At 35.6% G+C, this 23,967-nt stretch overlaps 1 protein-coding gene across 5 annotated transcripts in view; it reads right to left on the reverse strand.

Annotated features, from left to right (window-relative positions):
- Positions 1-23,967, reverse strand: part of RYR2 (ryanodine receptor 2) — an 828,134-nt gene that overhangs the window by 26,784 nt on the left and 777,383 nt on the right. For all 5 annotated transcript variants that reach the window (XM_036753924.1, XM_036753927.1, XM_036753925.1 and 2 more), the window contains 7 exons: positions 23,539-23,757; positions 21,122-21,252; positions 19,582-19,624; positions 16,702-16,835; positions 11,059-11,119; positions 6,967-7,113; positions 5,969-6,103 (listed from right to left, as the gene is read on the reverse strand). In XM_036753924.1, coding sequence (XP_036609819.1) covers positions 5,969-6,103; positions 6,967-7,113; positions 11,059-11,119; positions 16,702-16,835; positions 19,582-19,624; positions 21,122-21,252; positions 23,539-23,757 — 870 coding nt within the window. The remainder of the gene's footprint in view (positions 1-5,968; positions 6,104-6,966; positions 7,114-11,058; positions 11,120-16,701; positions 16,836-19,581; positions 19,625-21,121; positions 21,253-23,538; positions 23,758-23,967) is intronic.

A 23,967-nucleotide genomic window follows, 5' to 3' on the forward strand; every position in this document is an offset into this window, starting at 1 on the left:
AAAGTCATTTTGACTACTCCATATATCCCTCCTTTAAGTCTCAGTATAGTTAATTTTAGCATCACACAATTTATATGTCTAGGTGGTACAACAGTTGCCACAATGGCGGGAGGACTAAGAGTTAGGAAGACCTGAATTAAAATCCTTCCACAGACATTCCTTTACACATTCTCATCCCAGATCTATTTCTGATCTTCTGGAGTTCAAAATTATGTTTTTACCACTGTCTTACTCTGGAAATTTACCTCAGTTTGGAAACTTCTGGGGGTGGAGCCAAGATGGTGGCTGGAAAGCAGGGACTTGCGTGAGCTCCGCACCACGTCCCTCCAAAAACTTATAAAAAATGTCTCTGAACCAATTCTAGAACTGCAGAAATCACAAAACAGCAGACGGAAGCAGGGCTCCAGCCCAGGACAGCCTGGATGGTCTCTGGGTGAGGTCTATCCCACACGGAGCTGGGAGCTGGGAGCGCAGCAGAGCAGAGCCCAGCATGAGCGGCTCCGACCAACCAGACCAGGAGCTGGGGGAAGCGGGCCCTAGCGCCCTGAATCAGTGAGCTGCGGCAGTTACCAGACTTCTCAACCCACAAACACCAAAGACAGCGGAGAAGGTTAGTGGGAAAAGCTGCAGGAGTGGAAGGAGTTCGAGGTTCAGCCACCGCCCCCAGGGCAGCGAAGGTGGGGCAGCTACAGCTGCTGTTGCTTCCGGCCCCAGGCCCACCTGGTGGGAGGAATTCAGTGGCAGATCAGAGCAGGAGTGCACAGCCTGCTGAAGATCTAAGCCCAGTTTGGTTTGGGGGTTCTTGGGGAAGGAGCAGTGCTGGTGTGGCAGAGCTGGCACATCCCCTCCAATCGTGGAACATAGAACTCTTTAGTCTACAAGTAGTCATACCCCGCTGAAAAACTCAAGGGTCAAGTTAGTTGGTTGGTAATATGGCCAGGCAGTGAAAACACACCCAGATTCAGTCTCAGACTTTGGATTCTTTCTTTGGTGACAAAGAAGACCAAAACACACAGCCTAAAGAAGTCAACAAAGTGCAAGAGCCTACACCAAAAGCCTCCAAGAAAAACATGAACTGGTCCCAGGCCATGGAAGAGCTCAAAAAGGATTTGGAAAAGCAAGTTAGAGAAGTAGAGGAAAAATTGGGAAGAGACATGAGAAGGATGCGAGAAAACCATGAAAAACAAGTCAATGACTTGCTAAAGGAGACCCAAAATAATACTGAAAAATACACTGAAGAAAACAACACCTTAAAAAATAGACTAACTCAAATGGCAAAAGAGCTCCAAAAAGCCAATGAGGAGAAGAATGCCTTGAAAGGCATAATTAGCCAAATGGAAAAGGAGGTCCAATGGACCACTGAAGAAAATACTACATTAAAAATTAGACTGGAGCAAGTGGAAGCTAGTGACTTTACGAGAAATCAAGAGACTATAAAACAGAACCAAAGGAATGAAAAAGTGGAAGACAATGTGAAATATCTCATTGGAAAAACCACTGACCTGGAAAACAGATCCAGGAGAGATAATTTAAAAATTATTGGACTACCTGAAAGCCATGATCAAAAAAAGAGCCTAGAAATCATCTTTCAAGAAATTATCAAGGAGAACTGCCCTGATAATCTAGAGCCACTGGGCAAAATAGAAATTGAAAGAATCCACTGATCGCCTCCTCAAATGGATCCCCAAAAGAAATCTCCTAGGAATATTGTGGCTAAATTCCAGAGCTCCCAGATCAAAGAGAAAATACTGCAAGCAGCCAGAAAGAAACAATTTGAGTATTGTGGAAACATAATCAGAATAATACAAGATCTGGCAGCTTCTATATTAAGAGGTTGAAGGGCTTGGAATATGATATTCCAGAGGTCAATGGAGCTAGGATTAAAACCTAGAATCACCTACCCAGCAAAACTGAGTATCATGCTCCAAGGCAAAATATGGACTTTCAATAAAATAGAGGACTTTCAAGCTTTCTCAGTGAAAAGATCAGAGCTGAATAGAAAATTTGACTTTCAAACACAAGAATCAAGAGAAATACGAAAAGGTAAACAAGAAAGAGAAATCATAAGGGACTTACTAAAGTTGAACTGTTTTGTTTACATTCCTACATAGAAAGATGATGTGTATGATTCATGAGACCTCAATATCATAGTAGTTGAAAGGAATATGCATATATATATATATATATATGTGTGTGTGTGTGTCTGTATACATATATATACATATGTGTGTCTATGTATGTATATATGTAGATATATATCTATACACACACACACACACACACACACACACACACAAAGGGTACAGGGTGAGTTGAATATGAAGGGATGATATCTAAAAAAATAAAATCAATTTAAGGGATAAGAGAGGAATATATTGAGAGAGGGAGAAAGGGAGAAATAGAATGGGGTAAATTATCTCACATAAAAGTGGCAAGAAAAAGTGGTTCTGTAGGAAGGGAAGAGGGGGCAGGTGAGGGGGAATGAGTAAATCTTGCTCTCATCGGATTTGACCTGAGGAGGGAATACCATACACACTCAGTTGGGTATCTTACCCCACAGGAAAGAAGAGGGAAGAAGATAAAAAAAGGGTAGACGATAGAAGGGAGGGCAGACCAGGGGAAGAGGTAATCAAAAACAAACACTTTTGAAAAGGGACAGGGTCAAGGGAGAAAATTCAATAAAGGGGGATAGGTTAGGAAGGAGCAAAACATAGTTAATCTTTCACAACATGAGTATTGTGGAAGGGTTTTACATAATGATATGCATGTGGCCTATGTTGAATTGCTTGCTTTCTTAGGAAGGGTGGGTGGGGAGGAAAGAGGAGAGAAAATCTGGAACTCAAAGTTTTAAAAACAGATGTTCAAAAACAACAATAATAACAAAAAAAGTTTTTTCATGCAACTAGGAAATAAGATACACAGGCAATGGGGCATAGAAATTTATCTTGCCCTACAAGAGAAGAAGGGAAAGGGGGATGGGAGGGGAGTGGGGTGACAGATGGGAGGGCTGACTGGGGAATGGGGCAACCAGAATATACACCATCTTGGAGTTGGGGGAGGGTAGAAATGGGGAAAAAATTTGTAATTCAAACTTTTGTGAAAATCAATGCTGAAAACTAAATATAATAAATAAATTTTTTAAAAAAGAAATTTACCTCAATTCTTAGGGCCTGTTTACCCTGGAATATCCTTACACACTAAGGCTTGCTCACCATGAAATCTACCTCTCCAAGGCCCTTGTCCCACTGAAGAATTTCTACTAGAACTTCCATTTTGTGAAGAGGCCCAGGTTGGCCTGCCTCCATTCTACTCTTGGCCCAGTTCTTGACCTTCTAGACTTCAAAATCAAGCCTTGTGTCAGGTACCTTCATATTTAGCTCTCCCCCCTCACTTTTCACCTCCATTTTGTGTATTATTTTTCCTGATTAGAATGTAAGCTATATATTCTATATACTACAAAGGCAATACTTAGATTATCTTTCTTTTTCTTTGTATTTTTCCATCCTTTAGCTCAGTACCTGCCACATAGTAAAAACACTTAATAAGTCTGTCCTTCCTTCCTTTCTTCCTTCCTTCCATTCTTCCTTTCTGCTTTAGTCTCCTTACCTGAAAAATGGAGATTGTAATACCATCTACTTCACAGGACTATCGTAAGGATCAAATGAATTAACATGTGAAGCAATTTGAAAACCTTTAAGTGTTATATAAATGCTAGTTATTACTATTACAGCAATTACTTGTTTGCTTATTGCCTTACACACATTTGTTTTGTCTCCTGAGGTAACTTATAATATGATTGACAGCAGACACTATATCTTATTCTTCTGCATCTTCATAGCTCTTAGAACAGTACTATCTACATAAAAGTTATCCAGATATTTGTTGGTTGATTTACTCTAAAATCTGCATTGCAAGATTATGTTGTAGGCTATACAACATAATATGTAAGGCCTACATATAGTCACAGCTGCTGGGTTTTTTGTTTTAAATCAACAGCACAGAACATAACATTTTCAAATTATTTGGCTTTCTAGTCAACCCTCTCTTTAGTAGCTGATAAGGAAATAGAAAACTTATTTGATAGAATCATCATGGACTTTGATATGATAAGGAAAGCATGGCACAAACATGACATCATTTCAGATTAAACTGGAGTTCTATAGATGTTCTTAACTTTCCACAGTCTTTAACTTTTTTTTGGTCACATCCATCTTCTTGAACAATTCGATTCAGAATGTAACAGTAATTCCTGAACTATATTTATACTACTGAAGTAAGTCATCTAACATCATTAGAATAGCATTCACCATAATAGATCTCTGTTGGATGGACCATGCTCAGAGATTGGATGATAGCAGGAAACTGAAGCAGTTACTGTGGCTGAAAATGGGCAACTAAAAAGAGGATATACAGATTTTTAAAAGTATTTGAATGATACATCGAAGAACAGCCTCATTATTCCACTTGAGAAATAATACGGACCTACCTAGGGTGTGTTGTGAATTGACAGAAGGGGATGGATATGAAAGTTGAGGGAGTAGGACTGACAGAACTGACAAATGATTGTTTATAAGAGCTGAGTAATAATGAAGGGCTGAAAATGACTATGAACTTGTGGACCTGGAAGGCAGAAGAACAGTGGAGCCCTCAATTAATGTAGAGAAGTTAAGAAGGGATGGGTTGTGAGAGAAAAGTATTATGTTCTATTTGGGTCATGTTGATTTGAGTTGCCTATGGGACATGCAGATGAAGATGTGTGGTCCTATGGAAAAAAAAGTCTAGATTTGCAGAAAGAGCATATGGGTTCAACTCCTATCTCTGCCACTTAGTACTTGTGTGACTTAAGGCAAGTCATTTAACCTCCCTAGCCCTCAGTTTCTTCATCTTTAAAAGAAGTCGGATTAGGTGATCTCCAAAGTCCTCTTAACTCTAAATTCATGATCCTAAAGCAATCTTTCATAAACATTTATAGCCCTTTTTCATGGAATTCTAAAAAATGTTTTTGTATATTGGTGCTCTGGGTGAATTCTGCAGAGTTCTAGTCATTATTGAGAATTTAAGTTTCCTTTTCACTATATCTAAACTCAGAAATCAGTATGTAATAACAGTACTTAGGAATTAGAAGGGATCTTAGTGACTACCTAATTCAATCCATCCATGAAAAAAAATTCTATGACATATCCATGAAGTCACTTTTGGAGCTCCCTAATTATTAAACAGTTTTCCCTTACATTGAGCCTAAGTCACTATGTTCCTCATATACTTGCAGTAGCAATTTAGATTTGAAGATCTTTCCCACCCATTAATAGGCCATGTGACCTGCCTACATCACAGGAAGTCTAAGTCACATGTGGTGGGAGGAGCCTCCTGACAGGAAAGGGAAGTTGTGTCACAGGAAATAGAAATATATGTATATATAGATATATATGGAGAGAGAGAGAGCAAGCAAACGAGCAGTTGTGGCTGATAATGGCTGCCATTGTGATGGTTAGAATTGAACAGGCTGTGACTTAGCTGTACTGTGAGTTCGTCTTTGGGAAGACCTCAGCAGGGGGTGGGAAAGGTGTTGGGATGGCTAGGTTCCATGTTGTGATATTGTGTATTGAATGTTTTACTGCTCTGGTAGATTGGATAAATTGGACAAATTAGATAAACGGGATATGGTTCTCTCATGTAGGAATAAATGGTTTACTTCTACTTTCTGTGTGGAGAGTCTCATATACTTTGCAATACAGAACTACACAGGCATTTTGACAGTTGTCATCTGCATTGTTATTATTACCTTACTGATACAATACTTTAAGAATTTTTTTTTTCTTATTAGTCCAGAAATTTATCAGAGTACCACTGTTTTCCCTGAATAATGACAGTTCTGATTCCTGTAAACACAAAATGGTTATGGAATGAGTAACATGACATGTGAATAGGGAAATTCCATTCAAGATCAGCCTAAAGTACATAAGCTTACCGTTAGCATATCATCACATTTCATATCTGGTGTATCTCCATCTTCACTTTTATTGTAGAACTTTCGGAAAAAATTGAATGCCACAACTGTGTATAGGTAAACGACAACGGCTAGTAATCCCACAGTCAGTACAAGCTATAAAACAATGAAAAATAGTTGAACATACATGAAAATCATCAATCATTTGTCCAGCATATTTAACATGCACATGGTAGGAACTAATGGTAGTGAACACGTAACTAGCTTTACATCCAAGAAGCAAATGGAGTTAATGATCCTTACCTCTTGTTCTTACAGCCTGAGTATGACAAGTGATTTATTTTCAGTTTCCTTTTCTTTATTTTAATTAGCTGTTAAGATTATTTATTATTATTTATTATTATTATTAATTATTACATAATTAGCTAGGGAATGCATTGTACAACTAAATTCAAATTGGGCAAAGATTAAGCTTCACATACAAACTGAGATCCATTGTTGATTTATAACATTAATATAAGACAGAAATGTTCATTATCATAATGATAGTTCATATTTATGTAACAATCAGGTTCACAAAGCACTTTCTTTACAACAACCCTGTGAAGTAAAAAGTATGAGGATTATTTTCTGCATTTTAGAATTTGCTAGCATTTATCAGTAAGAAAATATCTCCATAGTTATAATATATCATCTCAATTTAAATAATTTATATGCATCAGAAGAATATTAATTTTTGCTGAATATTTAGTATCTAAAAATTAATTTCTTTCCACATCTTACTCTCTGATTGGTAAAAATAGAGAAATATATGTTTCAGAAATTTGAAAATACAAGACTATTTAGAAAGTAAGAATGTAAATAATTTAGCACTTTCTGTGTTAATATAATAAGAAGATCAAAGTGAAAGACACCAAAGCTCATTGGCTCAATCAGATTTCAGAGCCTGTTGAATGAAGAAGTCTTTGGGGTTTTTTTTCAAGCTACTGTGGAAAAAGAAGTGGAAAGACTTTATCTACCTGTTTGCCATTGTGTGTCACTGAAGATAAGATGGTACGTAATGTCTTGAATCCCATAGCAATGTCAAGGAGATGTGCAGCAAAAAAGAAGTTATTGTAATGTCCAAGGACAGACATAGTCATGTACCAAGCTAAATAGAGAAATGACTATTAAGAAGAAACACAGAAAAAGAAAATTATCAGTTTGTCATCAACTTGATACCATCTAAATTCAATCACTTTATTTACTTGATTATTCTTTCAGAATATAAGTATATATTCTATGTAGTCATGTTAACTTGCTCTTTACACTTTCTTTTAGGTTGACTCTTCTAGCTCATCAAAAGATCATCTTCAGGAGGGAGGAACTAACTACTAATTTTTGTGTCCTTTTCAGAATTTATTACAGTGCTTTGCACACAGGTGGTCAATAAATGTTACTGACTTATTACTCTACAATAAATCCAAGGGATTAGCAGGCAATGCCTGGGCTTTTTAAAAAAAATACTCCTCCCTTTATTTGAAGCAAAATAAAACTAGCCTTGAGATGACATTCTAAGAGTCAGTGCTATAGAGGTAATGATGAAAGTTTGGATTAGGCTGGCAGGAGAGAGAATGAAGAAGGAAGCTGTTAGTATTTGGGGTCGCATACTTATATGTGAAAGTTGAAGCTTCCAGAATAAATGAAATCTTTGAGGGAAATAGGACAGTGGAGCAAGAGGACCAGAATGAAGATGCACTCTTGGAGTATATGCATATTTGGGGTATAGGATAAAGAAGGGAAGCCAGCAACTAGCTATTAGAGAAGACAAATCCTGGATGAGAATCAGGACACTGGAGTGGTATGGAAAATGAGGGAAAAGAGTTTTAATTTAGCAAAAAAAAAATCTGTAAACATCTATCATGTACAAACTCAATGTTTGATGCAGAGAAATCAAAGAGAAGGAAGACCGATAAAAAAAAAAGTTGTTGGATGTGGTGACTGCTGACATTGAAAAGCAGAGTGGTAAACTGTTAGAGACAGACACCAAGGTCTTAAGTGGTTAGAGTTGATAAGGTAATAGAGGTTGTAATTTTATTTGAACATCTGTTAAGCATCTACTATATACCTGAATAATGTTGTTTAATAAATATTTATTGGACTGGAATGAATGTGCAAGAAATTTTTGCAAATTATTATGACCTGAGTAGAGTATGATAAATGAATAATCAAACATTTCAAGAGGTTAAGACCAATTCAAGGTGGTAGATTAGAGTGAGGAAATGAGAGAAGGGTTTATGGAGAATGAAGAAGTTAAATTGGGTACTAAAGGAAGGGATGTCAAGAAGGGGAAAGTAAATTTCAGGCTTAGGGTTCAGAGTGAATAAAAGCCTGGGGAAAGGAAAGGAAATGATGAGATGCCTATTTTGATTTCTTTTAAAAATGTTTTTAAACTTTTCCCAATTACATGTAAAAACAATTTTTAGCATTACTTTTTTAAAAAATTTTGAGTTCCAAATTTTTTTCCTTTTCTCTCTTCCTAACCCCCACTCCTTGAGAAGGCAATTTATATATGACTACATATATGCAGTCATACAAAACATATTTCTATATTAGTCATATTGTGAAAGAAAACACAGACAAAAAATAAGAAAAATGAAAAAAGCTTAACAAAGTATGCTTTGATCTGCATTCAGATACCATCAGTTCTTTCTCTGGAAATGGATAGCATTTCTCATCATAAGTCCTTCATAATTGAGAGACATCTATTTTGGCTGGAATGTACTAAGTATGTGAAGAAGAGTAGTATGAAATGAGTCAGGGAAGATAGACAGGAGCCAGATTATGAGGGGTCTTGAATTCCAGGATCAGAAACATATATTTTACTTGGTGTGCAGTGAGGAAGCACTGCAAGTTTTTGAGCATAGGGATAGTATGATTAAAGTAGTTCCTAAGGAAAAAAGCTGGAGCAGTGGTGGGGAGAATGAATTAGAGGCCAGAACCTGGAGGCACAAATATCAGTTAAGTAGTCATTACAGCAGCCTAAAGAGAAGAAAAGGATGGTTGAGCAGAATTGGTCCAAGTAGGAGTGTGAAGAGGGGAACGAGTGTAGCAGGATTTGGAAGGCAAAATTGACAGGAATTAATGATTGGCTATTTGAGGGGAAGGAGAGGGAAGATTCAAAGGTGACTTTGAGGTCACATGTCTCAGTAACTTTGAGGACAGTGGTACAGTCCAGTAAAGAGAACAAGCTTTAAGGAGGAGAGGTGTGGGGAATAAATATGAGTTAACTAAAAATGGAACTGGTAAAGGTGATGTGGCTACAGAGACACTCTGATACAGAAAGGTAGACAAATAGGAGATTTAATAATAATGGGTGATGTGGATGTAATACGTTAAGGAGTGCTGTAAAACACACATGGTATTCTCATTAGACCCTCACAACAACCAAGTGAGGGAGGCATTATTATCCTCACTTCTTTACAGATCAGGAAACGGAACCTCAAAGAGATGAAGCGACTTTCCATTGGTCAGATAGTAGGCAAGTGATGGGTAGAATTTGAATCTAGCTTCAGCATTTATCAGTTGTTTAATAATAATAATAACTCTTATGTAGCACTTACTATGTGCCAGGCACTGTGCTAAGCGCTCTACAGTGATTATCTCATCTGATCCTCACAATGACCCTGGGAGGTGGGTACTATTATTAGCCCCATTTTAAGGATGAGAAAACTGATGTAGATAGAAGTTAAGTGACTTGGCAAGGGTCGCACAGCTAGTAAGTGTGTCTGAGGCTGAATTAGAATTCTGATCTACCTGACTCCAGGCCCAGTGCTCTATCCACTGAGCTGCCTGGCTGCTCCTATAATCTCTATATTATAGATAAGGAAAAATGTTGGAGAGATGAAATGACTTGCCCAGCCACACAGCTAGTAACAAGTAGAAGAGGCTGTCTGCTAATACATGTACATAAGGACCCTGAAGGGGCCTCATGGGTCATCTGTTCTAATCCTCCTGCTTTAATAATAAGGAAACTGAGTCTCAGAGGAGTTAAGTGACTTGCCCAAGGTAACATAGGTAGAAGCAGAACTAGGATTCAAGCCCAAATTTTCTGACTTCAAATCCAGGACTCTGTCTACTATATTATCTCTGCCTCTGGAGATTGGGTCCCTTAAGGGCCTGAATGGGAGAAAAAAGTCTGGAACTGATATAGTGGGGGAATGTGACAGGGAATTGAAAAGAAGTAAATAAAAGGATTTTAAGTACAAAGTAAACTTCTTGAGGGCAGGACTCAGTTTTATATTTGCACTCCCAGGACCTGACACAGAGTAGGCACTAAATAAATGCTTGCTATATCTGATGGAAAGCATCCTAAGGAGGGCCTTACAGATATTAGAGAGTTATGATTTTGTAGTAGGCCCAGGCTGTATTTTCAAAACATTTTTCTGACAAAGCTCAGCAGCCCAGGACAAGAAGCAGATAACATAGACAATGGAAATTGTTTTAAGGGGAAAAAAAGTGAGAAAAACACCTGGATAAAATTCATAAATACATTTTGGAGAATGGGTAAGAAAATAGCTTGTCCTCAAAGCAGGTAGATTCCAATGGATCCATTATTTTCTAATGCTACTTTGATATCCTCCAAGACTCCATGTTTAGTCTAAAAATGCTTCTTAGTAAAAGAAGGATTAGTTAAGGAGAAGAGCAAAATAATTCCATATTCCTCTCCTTTCAGAAAATGTGATTTTGTCAGAATAAACATTTCTTCAAATATTTGTGTGACCTCTCTTTCTATTTTCTTTAGATACTTGGAGTCTGCCAGTAAATCTGAAGTATTTGCTTTCTTAAAGGTATTCATACCTTTCAAATGTAAATTAATTTACATCACAATTTCTTTTCATTTGTAAATATCACACTTTCATTCTTTGAGCTGCTAAAATAATCTGAATAAGTAGAGAAGAACTAAGTCATAATTTTGTTAGAAATTAGCTTCATCAAGTAAACTGATATTTGGAAAATTTTAAAACACACAAATACACACACAACCTCTTTTTCATCTTATAAATGATAAAACACGTCAATGAGTTGAAAGAACACCTAATTTTGTAGTAGATTTATTAAAATAAGCTTACATTGTCAGTGAAAACAACTCCTAGTTTCCACATCTGATACTTTACATCAATTGAATTCAGCCTGGAATGATAAAAAAGAACATTATTTGTGAGAATACACACACACACACACACACACACACACACACACACACACACACACACACACACACACACACCAAACACATAGGTTTAGAATAACCCTAGATAAATACCAATCCTATTTTTAAATATGTCAAGACTTCACGATATCTTTTGGTAATCCATTCCAACAACTTCTAGAGTGTAAAACAAGCTTTAAGTGCTGTCTCTTGCTACTTAAGAATATGACCTCTGATTCTGTCCCCAGTACACTTTTCGTGTTTTTCACTTTTTAAAGGCTGCATTAGTTTTATCTTAGGTAAAATACAAATTCTTTCCAGTTTTCATTCCTGAAACTTGAATAACACATGCACACATATGCATATGTATGTATGTGTGTGTGTATATATATATATATATATATATATATATATATATATATATATTTTTTTTTTTAACTGTCATCAAAATTTTTAAAATTCTCCCATCTCCACGTCTTTGCACTGGTTGCCTCCCAAGCTTGGAATGCCTAGAATGCCCTCCCTCCTCACCGCTGCCATGTAGAACCACTCTCTTTCTTCAAAATGCAGCACGAACAGCATCTTCTCTATGAAGCCTTTTCTGATCTCCCTCAACTGCTAGTACCTTCCCTTCCAAATCACCCAGTATTTAAACTCTTTCTTATGCATTTTTAATTATTCTCTTTATACCTACTCTGTATATGCTAATGTATGAGTAAAGAATATTTATTCTCTGTATTGCTAGTGCCTGGTAAATATCATAAGCACTGACTATTCTGTTTACACAATTATTTACACTTAACATAGAACTTAACTTTTCCTGCTCAATTAAAAGCAGTTGCTAATGGTTTTTGAAGGTTTTTTCCTACCTCGACAGAAATCAGGCTTCTTTTGCCACTACATAGGTTATGAATAATGAATCTGCCTTTAATACTGTACTCTTGACTGCATCAAAAACAGAGCTCTTTAGCAGGTCCAATGCAATCTTGTTGCAGTTGTTGTCACAAGCCCTGAAGCTTCCCTCAGACACGTATCCAAATGGATAAGGACATCATTGTACTCACAGAGATAATAACTACTAAATGTACTCCAACTGAGATTTTGCTAATACCATGTTACAACCTAACAAAACTTTTTCAATCTTTTAATAATTTTTTCTTGTAGGAAGTGCTCCTTTAAGTCAAAACCATATTCAATTCACTATACTTTAAACCTATTATTTTTTAGTTAAATTACTTTTGTGATTAAAAAAACCCAGGTAGTTGGTGTCCTTCTAAATTTATATGGCTTTATATCGAGATATGGTAACTTATAGCACAAAGATTATTATATAAGGAGTAAGAAAACCCCGATTCTAGTTCTGGTTTTCACTAACTAGGTATGTGATGTACAGCAAGCCTCTTCTCCTCTTTTGCCTCAATTTACTGTACAATGAGAAGATTAGGCTAGTGGTGTGGGAACTTGTTCCACCCTTTGACTGAATCCAAACTTCAGAAGGGCTGTGCATTTGAGGACCCAGAGGGCCACATGTGGCCTCCATGCCACAGGTTCCACACTCTGGTAGACAGTCTTTCTAACTATACAATTGTCTATCCTTCATCTGACCTGCTTTTGTAGGATAAAGAACCTTGGCTCTTTGATCCCTTTTTTTTATACGACCTATTTAATAACTTGTGAATTATTATACTTATTTTAAACTTCAAGGGATGTCTCTACATACTCATTATGCTAGTTCAAGTAAATGGGATTTGATAAACATGCATCTGTTCACTCTCTCCACACTTTTTATGGTTTCTTAAGACTTGATCACAGTCTCTGCTTTTGTTTTTAGAAACTGAAATACTCTTATTTTAAAGTTGATTATCACTTCATTTCTTTAACCATTTTAGTTCTCAAGGCATCTTGAGGTAGTCCACATTTCTTTTTAAATGTTGATATCGAGGAAAAAATATTAAAAGCATCAAGATTAAAACAATTTAAATGTGACGGTGTCACAATCAGAATTACACAAGACCTAGCAGCAGAGGCATTAAAGGACCGTGGGTCTTGGAACACAATACAACAAAGAGCAAAAGACCTGAGGCTCTGGCCAAATATACCATACGTTGCAAATTTAAGTATTACCTTGAATGAAAAAAATAGACATTTGATAAACTTTCAGACTTTCGAGACTTTGTTAAAAAAAAAATCCTGAACTTAATAGAAGATTCGACATACAAGAATCAAGAGAAACATAAGGTACATATCAAAGACTGACTATAAGGGATTCATAAGGACAGACTGTTTACCTTTTATATAATGTAAAATGTATGTCTAAGATTCTTATTAATAATTGCTGAGCTCATGAGAAAAGAGGAGGATAAACCTATGATATGAATTTAAAGTAAAACCATTTAGAAACAGTTAAAAAGAATAACTATTTTATACAAATGAGGTGCAAGAGGAAGAAAGGATACAGAGGAACTGGATGGGGTAGGAGGGCTGGTAGTTCTAGTAACCTATTTTCATCGGGAATGGGTTTAACAGAGAACAATACATACATATTCAGAAGAGTATAAAAGTCTTCTAAATTTAGAAGAATTAAAATGGTAGGGGTATAGAGAGAGGGGAGAGGATAAGGGAGGGATTTTTAGAGGGGAGAATGAGGAAAGAGGTAAAAGGGGGGTATAGAAGGGTGTTTAGATTTATGGGAATGGGAGGATAGGGGAGGGATTCTTGGAGGGGGGTGGGCAAGTAATAGGAGGGCAAGGTAGTTGGTAGAAGTGAAGTAGAGGAATCAGGAGGGATAGGAAACAAGAGATATGCACAAATATAAAAACAGAGATCAGGAGTATGTTTGGGAAAGTATATGTCTATATACGTTTGTACATATGTATATGTGTATGTATATATCTATAGCTATAGAGAAACACATCTAAACTTTATTGTAGCCTTCGGGGTCGGGGAGGGGGGAATAAAGAACAAAGTAAAAAAGTTCACAGCAGAGAACAAAAGAAAACTCACAAGGAAGCAAAGAAAAAATGGACAATTCTCAACACATGTATTATTTATCATATAGGCTTTCTTTAAATGAAAACCTATTGTTATATATTTTGAATCCTCTCTTACATTCTGCTATGCACATGGCATGCTTTTTTTTTTCCTTCCTTACTTTGTCTTTAAATTTCAATATTTAAGTTTATGATATTTTTGTTCCTTTTCTCTATTCTGTATTTGTATTCTGGTCCTTGAGTCTAAAATAAAATTAAATTTAAAAAAAAAAGCCCCTGAAGTCAGGAGGATCTGAGTTCAAATCCAGCCTCAGACACTTGATACTTACTAGCTGTGACCTTGGGCAAGTCACTTAACCCAATTGCCTTGTCTTCCCCCATCCAAAAAAAAAATGTTGATATCAAAATAATACAAAAAAAGTTTAATTAAAGAATAGCTTTAGTTAGAAAAGTAGTGTTACTTTCTGGATAAAATACTATGTATATACCTAATAATACCTCTGCTTCTACAGTATGATGGTTTTGAAGATGGTATACTGGCCATTGGTCTTTGTTTTTGAAAAAGATACTAGTCAGTAATGCTGTGCTAACAAGCAACTGAAAAGTCTAGGAGACAAGCAACTCCATTTTCTATGTTACATGCAAGAGAAGATTTTTCTTTGATTTAGAACTCTCAAAGATACAATATGTATTAATAATTTCCCTCTGGTGTACCAGAGGAAAATTAGAGTAGCTAATTTGAGGAAAGTGCCATGGTGGCTGTCCTGAGGTCTCCATAGTGATTTAGTTTTCTCACCCTAGACTAGTGGTTTTGACTAGATGTGTGACTTTCAGTGGTGCTATGAGAAATGAGGATATTGTTATCATAAGCCTATGAGCAAGATGCATGTTTGTTGGTTCAGAGTGAATCTTACAACTTAGCATTTATGTATGTATTTTGCATATTATATGTATGTATACATACATATATATATGCATATATATGTGTATGTATCTGTATTTATATAGGTCTGTGTACATATCTATACTTTCAACCCCATTGATACAGAAGATATACTGATTTGTAACAGAGTATGAGAGTGTGTAGGTGACATAGAGATTGTACAGCTATGATGGGGAGGAGATTGAAAGGAGGGAACAAGGGAAAGGGATAGGGAGAAGGACAGGGATAGGGGAGGGGAGGAGCAAATGTCTAATTACATAACTTTTTTTGCCCTCACCAATCCAATTGCACAGATCTATGCAGAATAGGACTACAGACAACTGCATATAATTGAAAGGTAGCAATCTTTTTGATAGATACTTGTATGCCTTGCTTCTCCTTTTATCTCACATGATCTCTAAGTTTTTACACACTATCACTAAAACAATTATCTTTACTGCAGAACATGTCCAAATTTTACAAAGATTTTGAAAGGTTGCATAAGCATGGGTCTTTTAAAGATAAAATATCATTTTACAGAAAGAAGAATTTCCACACCAGTCATTCTCCAAACTGATGAAGTCACAGGTTCAAACTCCTTCCTTCTCCACCTCAAAAAACAATTATAAAAATTGGGAAAGCAGAGTAATTTTGTGGACGACAAAGCTATTTTTTAAAAACGCCCGCATTAAAGAGAAGAAAAAAGATCAGGAAATAAAACCCTTAATCTTAATTTTCTTTTTCAAATATGGTTACTTTGCTTTTCACGTTCCCATATTTTATCATGAGGCAGCTGTCAATAACTAGTTGAAAACTGAGTTTTTAATTACTCTTCAACAAAATGAAAAAAAAAGTATTCTTCACTAAAGAAAGCCAGACTGTGAACAGATATTTTAGTGAGACAGTTGGAGAGCCTTTCAAAATGTTGAATTAGCATGTGTTGGGTGTTGTTTATGAAGCGTAAATCTTGCACGTGATTTCTAAATTTTGTAGTTTATAGTATAGCTTCAAAGAGAAAGATGAAAGCAATATCAAGAATGGAATATGCATTATACAAGTAAGAGTAGATGAGGTTCTATATTTCTCAGACTCCTAATCATCTTCTTTTCATGGAAGTGTATGGATCACAATCATTTTCAGTCTAGAACTCAGATAAATTTGAATATGTTTCTGAATATTTTTGTAAAAGGATATTATGAAAGTGCTTTTTTTGGCTTAATAATAGACATCACTTTACAATTTCTTTAGTGAACTAATTTTGTTCCTCAGACAAAAAGACCCTTGCCAAAGATATTTGGCTCATATTTGCTTGCATTTACTTTGATAATAATAAAGTGGACATCCTAGGTTCTTCATTAATGGTGTGCTTGACTTTATTACTGACAAACTGTACGCTATAGGTAACTTACATTTAGCAATTTATTTAGCATAGAAACACTGTTCTTTAGATCTGGGGAATAAAAGTAAACTAATGGGAAAAGATGAAACAGCTCACAGATAAAACACTACAGAAACATAGTATATCTAAATCTATCTATACTTATTCATATTTTCTGTTCTCTTCTTGTAGAGTGGCAAAAACATCTATGATATGGAAAGCTGAGGAATGAATTTTTAAATGCTTTATTTTAAGGCAGGAAGAAATACTCACACAGCTGATAAGGAGCTGTCTTTCTTTGGCTTTTTCTTTTCTCGCGCATCACTGAAATCTAGAGCAGCTTTATCCATGCCTAGTAATTCACTGATTCTATCTCGGCCATAGAACTCTCCATATTTATCCATAACCTGAAAGTAAGAAAAAGGAACAAACATATTTTTGCTAGTTTCAAGTCCCAAATAAATTTCATTTTCTTCATTTGAATATAAACATTAAGGTTTTTTCTGTCTTTCCTATATTTAATATTTATTCATTATTTTGAATCACATTGCTTCATAATAAAAAAATAAAAACAATTAATGCCTCTCAAAATACACTACTTGATGAATATGACTTATCTGCTTTAGCCTCACTAGCTCACAGGAATCTATACATTGTAGGCATAGCAACTGTTTAATTCATTATTCTCCTTACTCATAGGGAGCTATTCCCTATCACAACTACATCTACCAGTTCATTTACTTCTTTAGGAAATGAAGAACCCAGGCTCTAATCTAGGTTAAGTTGACTCCCACTCCACCCTGGCAAGGCTAAAGTCAAGAACTTGAGCTGTCTGTTCATCTCTATTCTAGGACTCATTCATTCCTGGACTATCTGCCATTTCCATTATTACCCCCAAAATAACTCTAACAATAAATACAAGGGAAAAGAGGAGGAGCAGAGGGGATTAAAAAAGAGGGTGTAATAGTGAATATGAAGAGAGGTGAGACAAAAGAAAAGGTGGGAGGAAAAGGCAATATGAGAAATGAGAAAACAGATAAGAGAAAACTAATGAGGAAGAAGAAGGGAAATCTAAATTTAGTGGATAAGGAAGAGCTAATTTTGTAGGCATAGGTTTTTAGTGTAATAAAAATACATAAAAATGGTAGCAGTAATTAAAATGGCATTTATGAATATATTTTTGAAATATTATGCCATCAGGAAAGGTTAATCAAAAAGATTCAGTTTGTAATATCCTAAGCTTTAAAAGACTGAAACTCTGATGGAGTTAAGTAGGGTCTCAACATGAAAAATGTATTTCTTATTCCCTGTCAGTGAAATTTAGGGACTATCAACAGCATGGTCAACATATGAACCAGAACCAAAGTTCTGGGTTTACCCAGACCAGGAACATTCCTGAAGGAATTCTCTTAACTCACTTTCTTTAACTAGTACTCAGTGTTTCCTTCTGAGAATACTAAAATATGTTTCATATCTAAGTTTCTACAGAAAGGCCCTCAGCTCCAATGCAAGGACTCAGGTTAATAATATATCAGATGAAGTACAGGTTTTATTTTACCTTAGAATAAATATGAAATACAGAGGCCTCACACTAGAGCTAGGAAACAGTCAAGTCAGCTCACTTTCCCTCACCAGGGAACTGGAATTAACCCATGGAACTATGAATTCTCCAGGTTTATTATACTTCCCTGGGCTTAACGCTTCCTCTATGCCTACACACACACACACACACACACACACACACACACACACACACACACACATCACTCCACAAATGACTCCTCTCTGTCCCCCTCTGGTTTGTTCACATTGTGGCTCTTTATGCTCCCGTGGTTCTGCCTCCTGCTAGGTCCAGGAACTTGCAAATTTGCTCTCCAAATTTGGCATTTTCTGGAAACATCTACTCTCTCTAGGAGACTGAGTTCAGAAAATTGGTATTTTCCAGGAACCCCTTAGTTATTCTTTCACAGCTGATCCATTGCTGCCAGCTTTCAAATTCCTGGAACTCCAGACTTAAGGGAGGAATTCTTGTTATTGTTCTAGTTGTAATCTACTCTGGGGCTACACGTTTGCAACAGAAAGGAAATGCAGATAGGCAGGCTTCTCCTTCAGAGAATGAGATTCTCTTTCCTGAAACTTAGCTTATTACAGGGCAGCTGAAGTTCTAACAGTTCAGAGATAAAGAATCATAACTTGGGGTGTTAGAAGACAAAATCAATTAACTATAAGTAGGATCAATAAAGAATACAGAATCAATTTAATCTTTCCATTTGTCAAATCCTCCAAAAGTACATGTTCTAATTATTCATCTATTCATGCAAACTCCAGCTTCAAATAAGAGGTTTCCTCTGAACTTTTTATTTTTTTGATTTAAATAAAAAATGAACAATAGCTACAAAGTGCTGATTCTTTTTAAAATGATTATTTTAAAACTCTGTGCTTAAAAGAGGTATGTGAACAACGTGTACAAAACCAGTATCTGAAAAGAGAGGAGGGAGGGCTACTTTTGTTTTCTGCAATCATGCCTAGCAAGCTATTCTGAGTTGGAGTATTTCCCTCAGGTTTTACGTGGAATAGAAGGTGAGTTGTCATTAGGTGATCAGAACCCTTCAAGAAATATTTGAAAAGACGTTGAAAAAAAATAGCAATTAAAAAGCACTAAAAGAAAGCCCTACTTACAAACAATCTTTCAAGGTGTGATAATAAAAAAAAAAAATCCAGTCTTTGTAATTGCTTTTTACTTTTTTATTCCTATGGTGGAAAGGAAGAGGCAAAGTCTGGGATTTTAGCCAGTTGTCACATAAGATAATCATGTTGGGATAACTTTGATTTTCTTTACTATTTCAGGGGATTTTTTTTAACCATTTTAGATCAAATTGTACAATGTGGTTCTCGACTCAGCTGAGTCAGAAGTGACTGTGGTATATAGAGTTACTAGGCATTTATTTGGCAACCGGATAGTATAGTCCTTTAAAAAAGCCTATTCTTTAAATTCAAATTCCAATCTATTTCTTGAAACAATGTAAACAGGCAGGTAAAACACTCTGATTCCCATTTTACACAATGATTCAATACTAATTGCATACAAAAATTAAAATCTGCATTGCAAAGGGTGGAGGAGGAATACAGAAACTCCCTTATAAGAAACATTACCTTTCTTTTTACAAATTTGTCCCAATAGTTGTTGGGAAATGACCTAAAAAAAAAGAAATGCATATTTTATACATCAAGCATTTAAGCAGAAAAGAGTCATACATACAACTAGCTGTTGGGAAAACAGCTAGTAATTTATATATAATTACATCTTCAGGCATATATTCTCTTTAGAAATAATCAATTCAATTCAATAAAAATTTATTAGGTGCCTAGAATGGATTGAGGGGGCAGTTAGGTGGTAAAGTGGATAGAGGGCCAGCCCTGGAGCCAGGAGGACCTGAGTTCAAGTCCAGTCTCAGACACTTACTGGCTGTATGACCCTGGACAAGTCACTTAACGCTGTTTGCCTCAATTCCTCATCTGTTAAATGAGCTGGAGAAGGAAAGGGCAAACTATTCCAGTATTTGCCAATAAAACCTCAAATGGGGTCATGAAGAATCAGACCCCACTAAATTGACACAACAAATGGGTCAACATAAGCTGTGCATATTAAGATACTTAAGAAAAACCATGCATATATCATATACAGGTATATAAACATAAATATGCATATAATACATTAATATATCTACTAGTTATATTTTAAAATCTATTACAAGGGAAGAGTTGCTGAGTAAGGAATCACAGAGTGATATATTTAGAAATGAAAGTAACATAAGAAGAAAGATATTAAAAATAAATGATAACAAAATAAAGACCAAGCATAAACTAATGTCCACAAAAGGGATAATTATGAGTAAAATTCTCATTAAGAAACATTTTTTTAAGTTACGAACTTGCCAGTACATATATTGCCTTTGTTAATTTTTTTAATATAGGTATTTCAGCCTGTTTTTAGTTGCATAGTATCCTAGATAGAGCTAGAAGGGATCTAAATGCCATCTAGTTCAGCTGCTTCGATTAAATAACACAAACTTTTCAAGAAATATTGTATGACAATTTTTTGTACTTAAAGCTTAAAGGTATGATTTTCTTTTCTGGATTAACATTTACCTAGACTACTCAGGAGGCTTCATAGGGTTAAAGTAAAAGAAAAAGTATTTTTTTTTCCCTTTAAGACCATGTATCATTAATTTATCCAGTACATCTTCTTAGGTTACTTTGATGACAACATTTCAACACAATTAGGATCATATGTGCCTATGTAGTTATATGTGAAGTTCAGTATTTTGACCTTAATGTCAAAATTATTGTTTCCTTTGAATAAGTATTTTTTCTTGTCTCTGTATTTTGGGTTGAGATAATTTCATTCACAGAGATTAGGTAACTAATAGCATATTCCCAGCAACAATAATGGATGGTGAATTCTGTTACTTCTGTGGGAATGAACTAAATGGCACTTTTATTAGAATCTTTAAAATGCAAGGGGGCAAAAATGATGATATCCATCAGGAGGCTGACTGTTCAGTGTTTCAATTTTTCTTGTTGAGTATATAACTGAAATGACTTCTGACTACATTGCAGCTTCTCTAGAAAAAAAAAATTTTAACTTTAAAATTTGGGGGCACAAATATTTCCAATATAATTCTATACTCACTGAGTATTGATTACAAGTCTATCCCACTGGCCTTTAATATCATCTTCAGAAGGCTGTTCTGTAATGTAAAGTCCATCAAATTCCAATTTCCGTGCTACTTCTTTTTCTCGCTTAAAAATAACCAATGGAACCTGCATTTGAAAAGTAAATGCATTCAGAATTAGTTTAAATTTTCTGTTATCTTTAGTGGCTAGTATCAGAACAAAACAGTTGTTGGGGGAAAATATTTCTCATGTATTTAAAGGAAATCAAAGATTAAGTTAAAACAAACTAATTATAACACTAAAACATTACAGATTGCTACACATATGTGTGTACACATTTTTCACATGCTTAAGAAACTAAAAATGCTTATCTGAATAGAACTACTGACAGTCTTATTTTCAAATAAAAATGAAAAAGACAGTCATGATTATCTAAGCTGTTTATATAGTAATGTAGGTGGGGGAAATTGGTGATGATATCCTTCATCATTTGATTCTCTCTCCCACTCCCCATCCCAATTGATCCAATTAAAGATAGGGGGACCAACAAAGTGTCAGTCTGTGCCTGAAACCACCCCATCCCCAAGGAGGTAAAATAAGTCACCTCTTAAAGCAGCCATTCTATTTTTAGAAAACTGTAATCTTTAGGAAGCTTTGCTTGATATCAAATAAATTGACTTCTTTGTTTCTCCCACCCATTGCTTACAATTCTGTCTTCAGGGACCAAATAGAACAAATCTAACACCTCCTTTAATTAACAATCCTTCAAATGCTTGAAGACAGTTATCATATCCTCCCTCAAGCCTTCTCTTCTCCAGGCTAACCATTCAAGTTCTTCCAATCTATCTGTCTACAACAGAGACTCAAGGCCATTCACCATTCTAGCTGATATCCTTTGGGTACTTCTATCCAGCTGTTCAGTGTCCTCTTCGACTATGGTGCTCAGAACTGAATATAATATGCCAGATGAAGCCTGAAAAGGGCAGTATATGACCCTCTTAATGAAGTTCAATACTGAATTAGGTCTTTTGATTTTGAAGTCATACTGCTGACTCTTACTGAACTTAGCTAAAACCTCCAGAATTTTTTTAGAACTACTTTCTAATCATGTCTCTTCCATATTATAACTGTGAAGCCAATTATCTTTGTACCGAAGAACAAGACTTTATATATGCCTACTGAATTTTATCTTATTAGATTCAGCCCAGTCCTCTATAGTCCAGAGGTGTCCCCAAAATAAAATGTAATTGGGAAATATTTAACAAAATAAATAAAAATACAGTAAAACATAGATACTGTTAATATGTGGTATTCTAGGTCAATATGAGCCCACAGGGATCCTTATGTATAGTTTAATGGCCCTTGGTTTCTTTTTGAGTTTGACACTAGCCTCCACTAGCCTTAAGACCCTTTTAGATTTTGACTGTCATTCACAAGGTTAGCTCTCTCTCCTATTTGCAAATTTTATTAGCATACATACCTTTGATTCCTTTATCAGTTGTTGACAAGAACGTTAATTTTGATATCCAATTGTCTTATTATCTAATCTACAGGTCCTTTATACCTTACTATTACATCAAAATCAACATATTTAAAGCTTAATTCATCTCTTACCCTTAAAAACACATTCTTCCCCATGACTCCTTATTTCTACTGATGGTGCACTACTCTTCTCCTAGTCAAATCTTGTAGATATCTTTGATTCTCTCCCCCTCCTCATCCCCTATATCTAATTTGTCAGCAATCTGCATTCTTAACAGGCCAATCATAGCTAATATAACTTTAGAGTGAACAATGTTATAGTGAGATTATCATGTGACAAATGTTATATAATTTTAATAAACATGATATAACACATTATACACTTTAGGTACTTCAACTAAAAGTTGCTCTGAATGTAGTAGAGGGGTTAGTTGAGGAAGGCAGAGTAGTAGTAGATGTGATATAAAAATACAAAAAAGGGAGGAAGAAAGAGAAATACAAAAAAATTATAGATGGGACACATTTTAGTGGGACCATGCATGTGTGGAGTGCTAAGAAGAGAAGGTAAGATCAGAACTATGACAGCAAATGATGGCATGAATGCATGCCTGAGTCAGGCACTTCATTAAAATGTCTATTATCTTCAGTCGGAAAATAATTCTTCCAATTTTAGTCAAATGAATGGAATGTTGCACCAGAATTAGAAACTATAGGCAAAAGTCAAATCAGAAGAGTAAGCTGCTCTCAAGAGCAGTTTAGCTATTCTATAATGTGCATACAGTATTTTATGAAAGCCCTTAATTATCCTGGCAGTACTCTATATTCTGGAAGAATGAAAATTTTCTTTCCAAGTTGAAGGACTGGAATGGTTTTGACTACAGAAACACACACACACACACACACACACACACACACACACACACACACCTTTGTGGTCCCTTACTATCTTACTTTCAAGCAGTAGTATCCAATGATGCAGAAGAAGGAGATAACGGTATGGAGAATAGCAAGGATCCGAAGTGTAGGCTCCATGTAGCCACTGCTCTCCTCTAGAACATAGTGTACTGTAATGAGTCGATGTGATGTGCTGTCCAGACTACTTATTCTGGAATTTTCACTTGCAGTTGGGGAAGGAATTTCCTTTCCTTCTACCACAGAAGAAGTGGAGACCTAATTAAAACCATTTAGAGCCCAATCAGCTTCTTGAAATTAAAAAGCATTACTTTCATTTTTGATATAATGCTAGAGACATATTCTTCCTTTTGAAGGTAAATAGATGAACATGAAGTTTTCCCAAAAAAATGAAGAGACTAAAAGTAAAAGGATACATGTCACAACGTAGATTATCATTTTGTAAAAAAGTAGTAATATGGGTATTTG

The sequence above is a fragment of the Trichosurus vulpecula genome, chromosome 4 (genome assembly GCF_011100635.1).
Source record: "Trichosurus vulpecula isolate mTriVul1 chromosome 4, mTriVul1.pri, whole genome shotgun sequence".
Taxonomy (NCBI): domain Eukaryota; kingdom Metazoa; phylum Chordata; class Mammalia; order Diprotodontia; family Phalangeridae; genus Trichosurus; species Trichosurus vulpecula.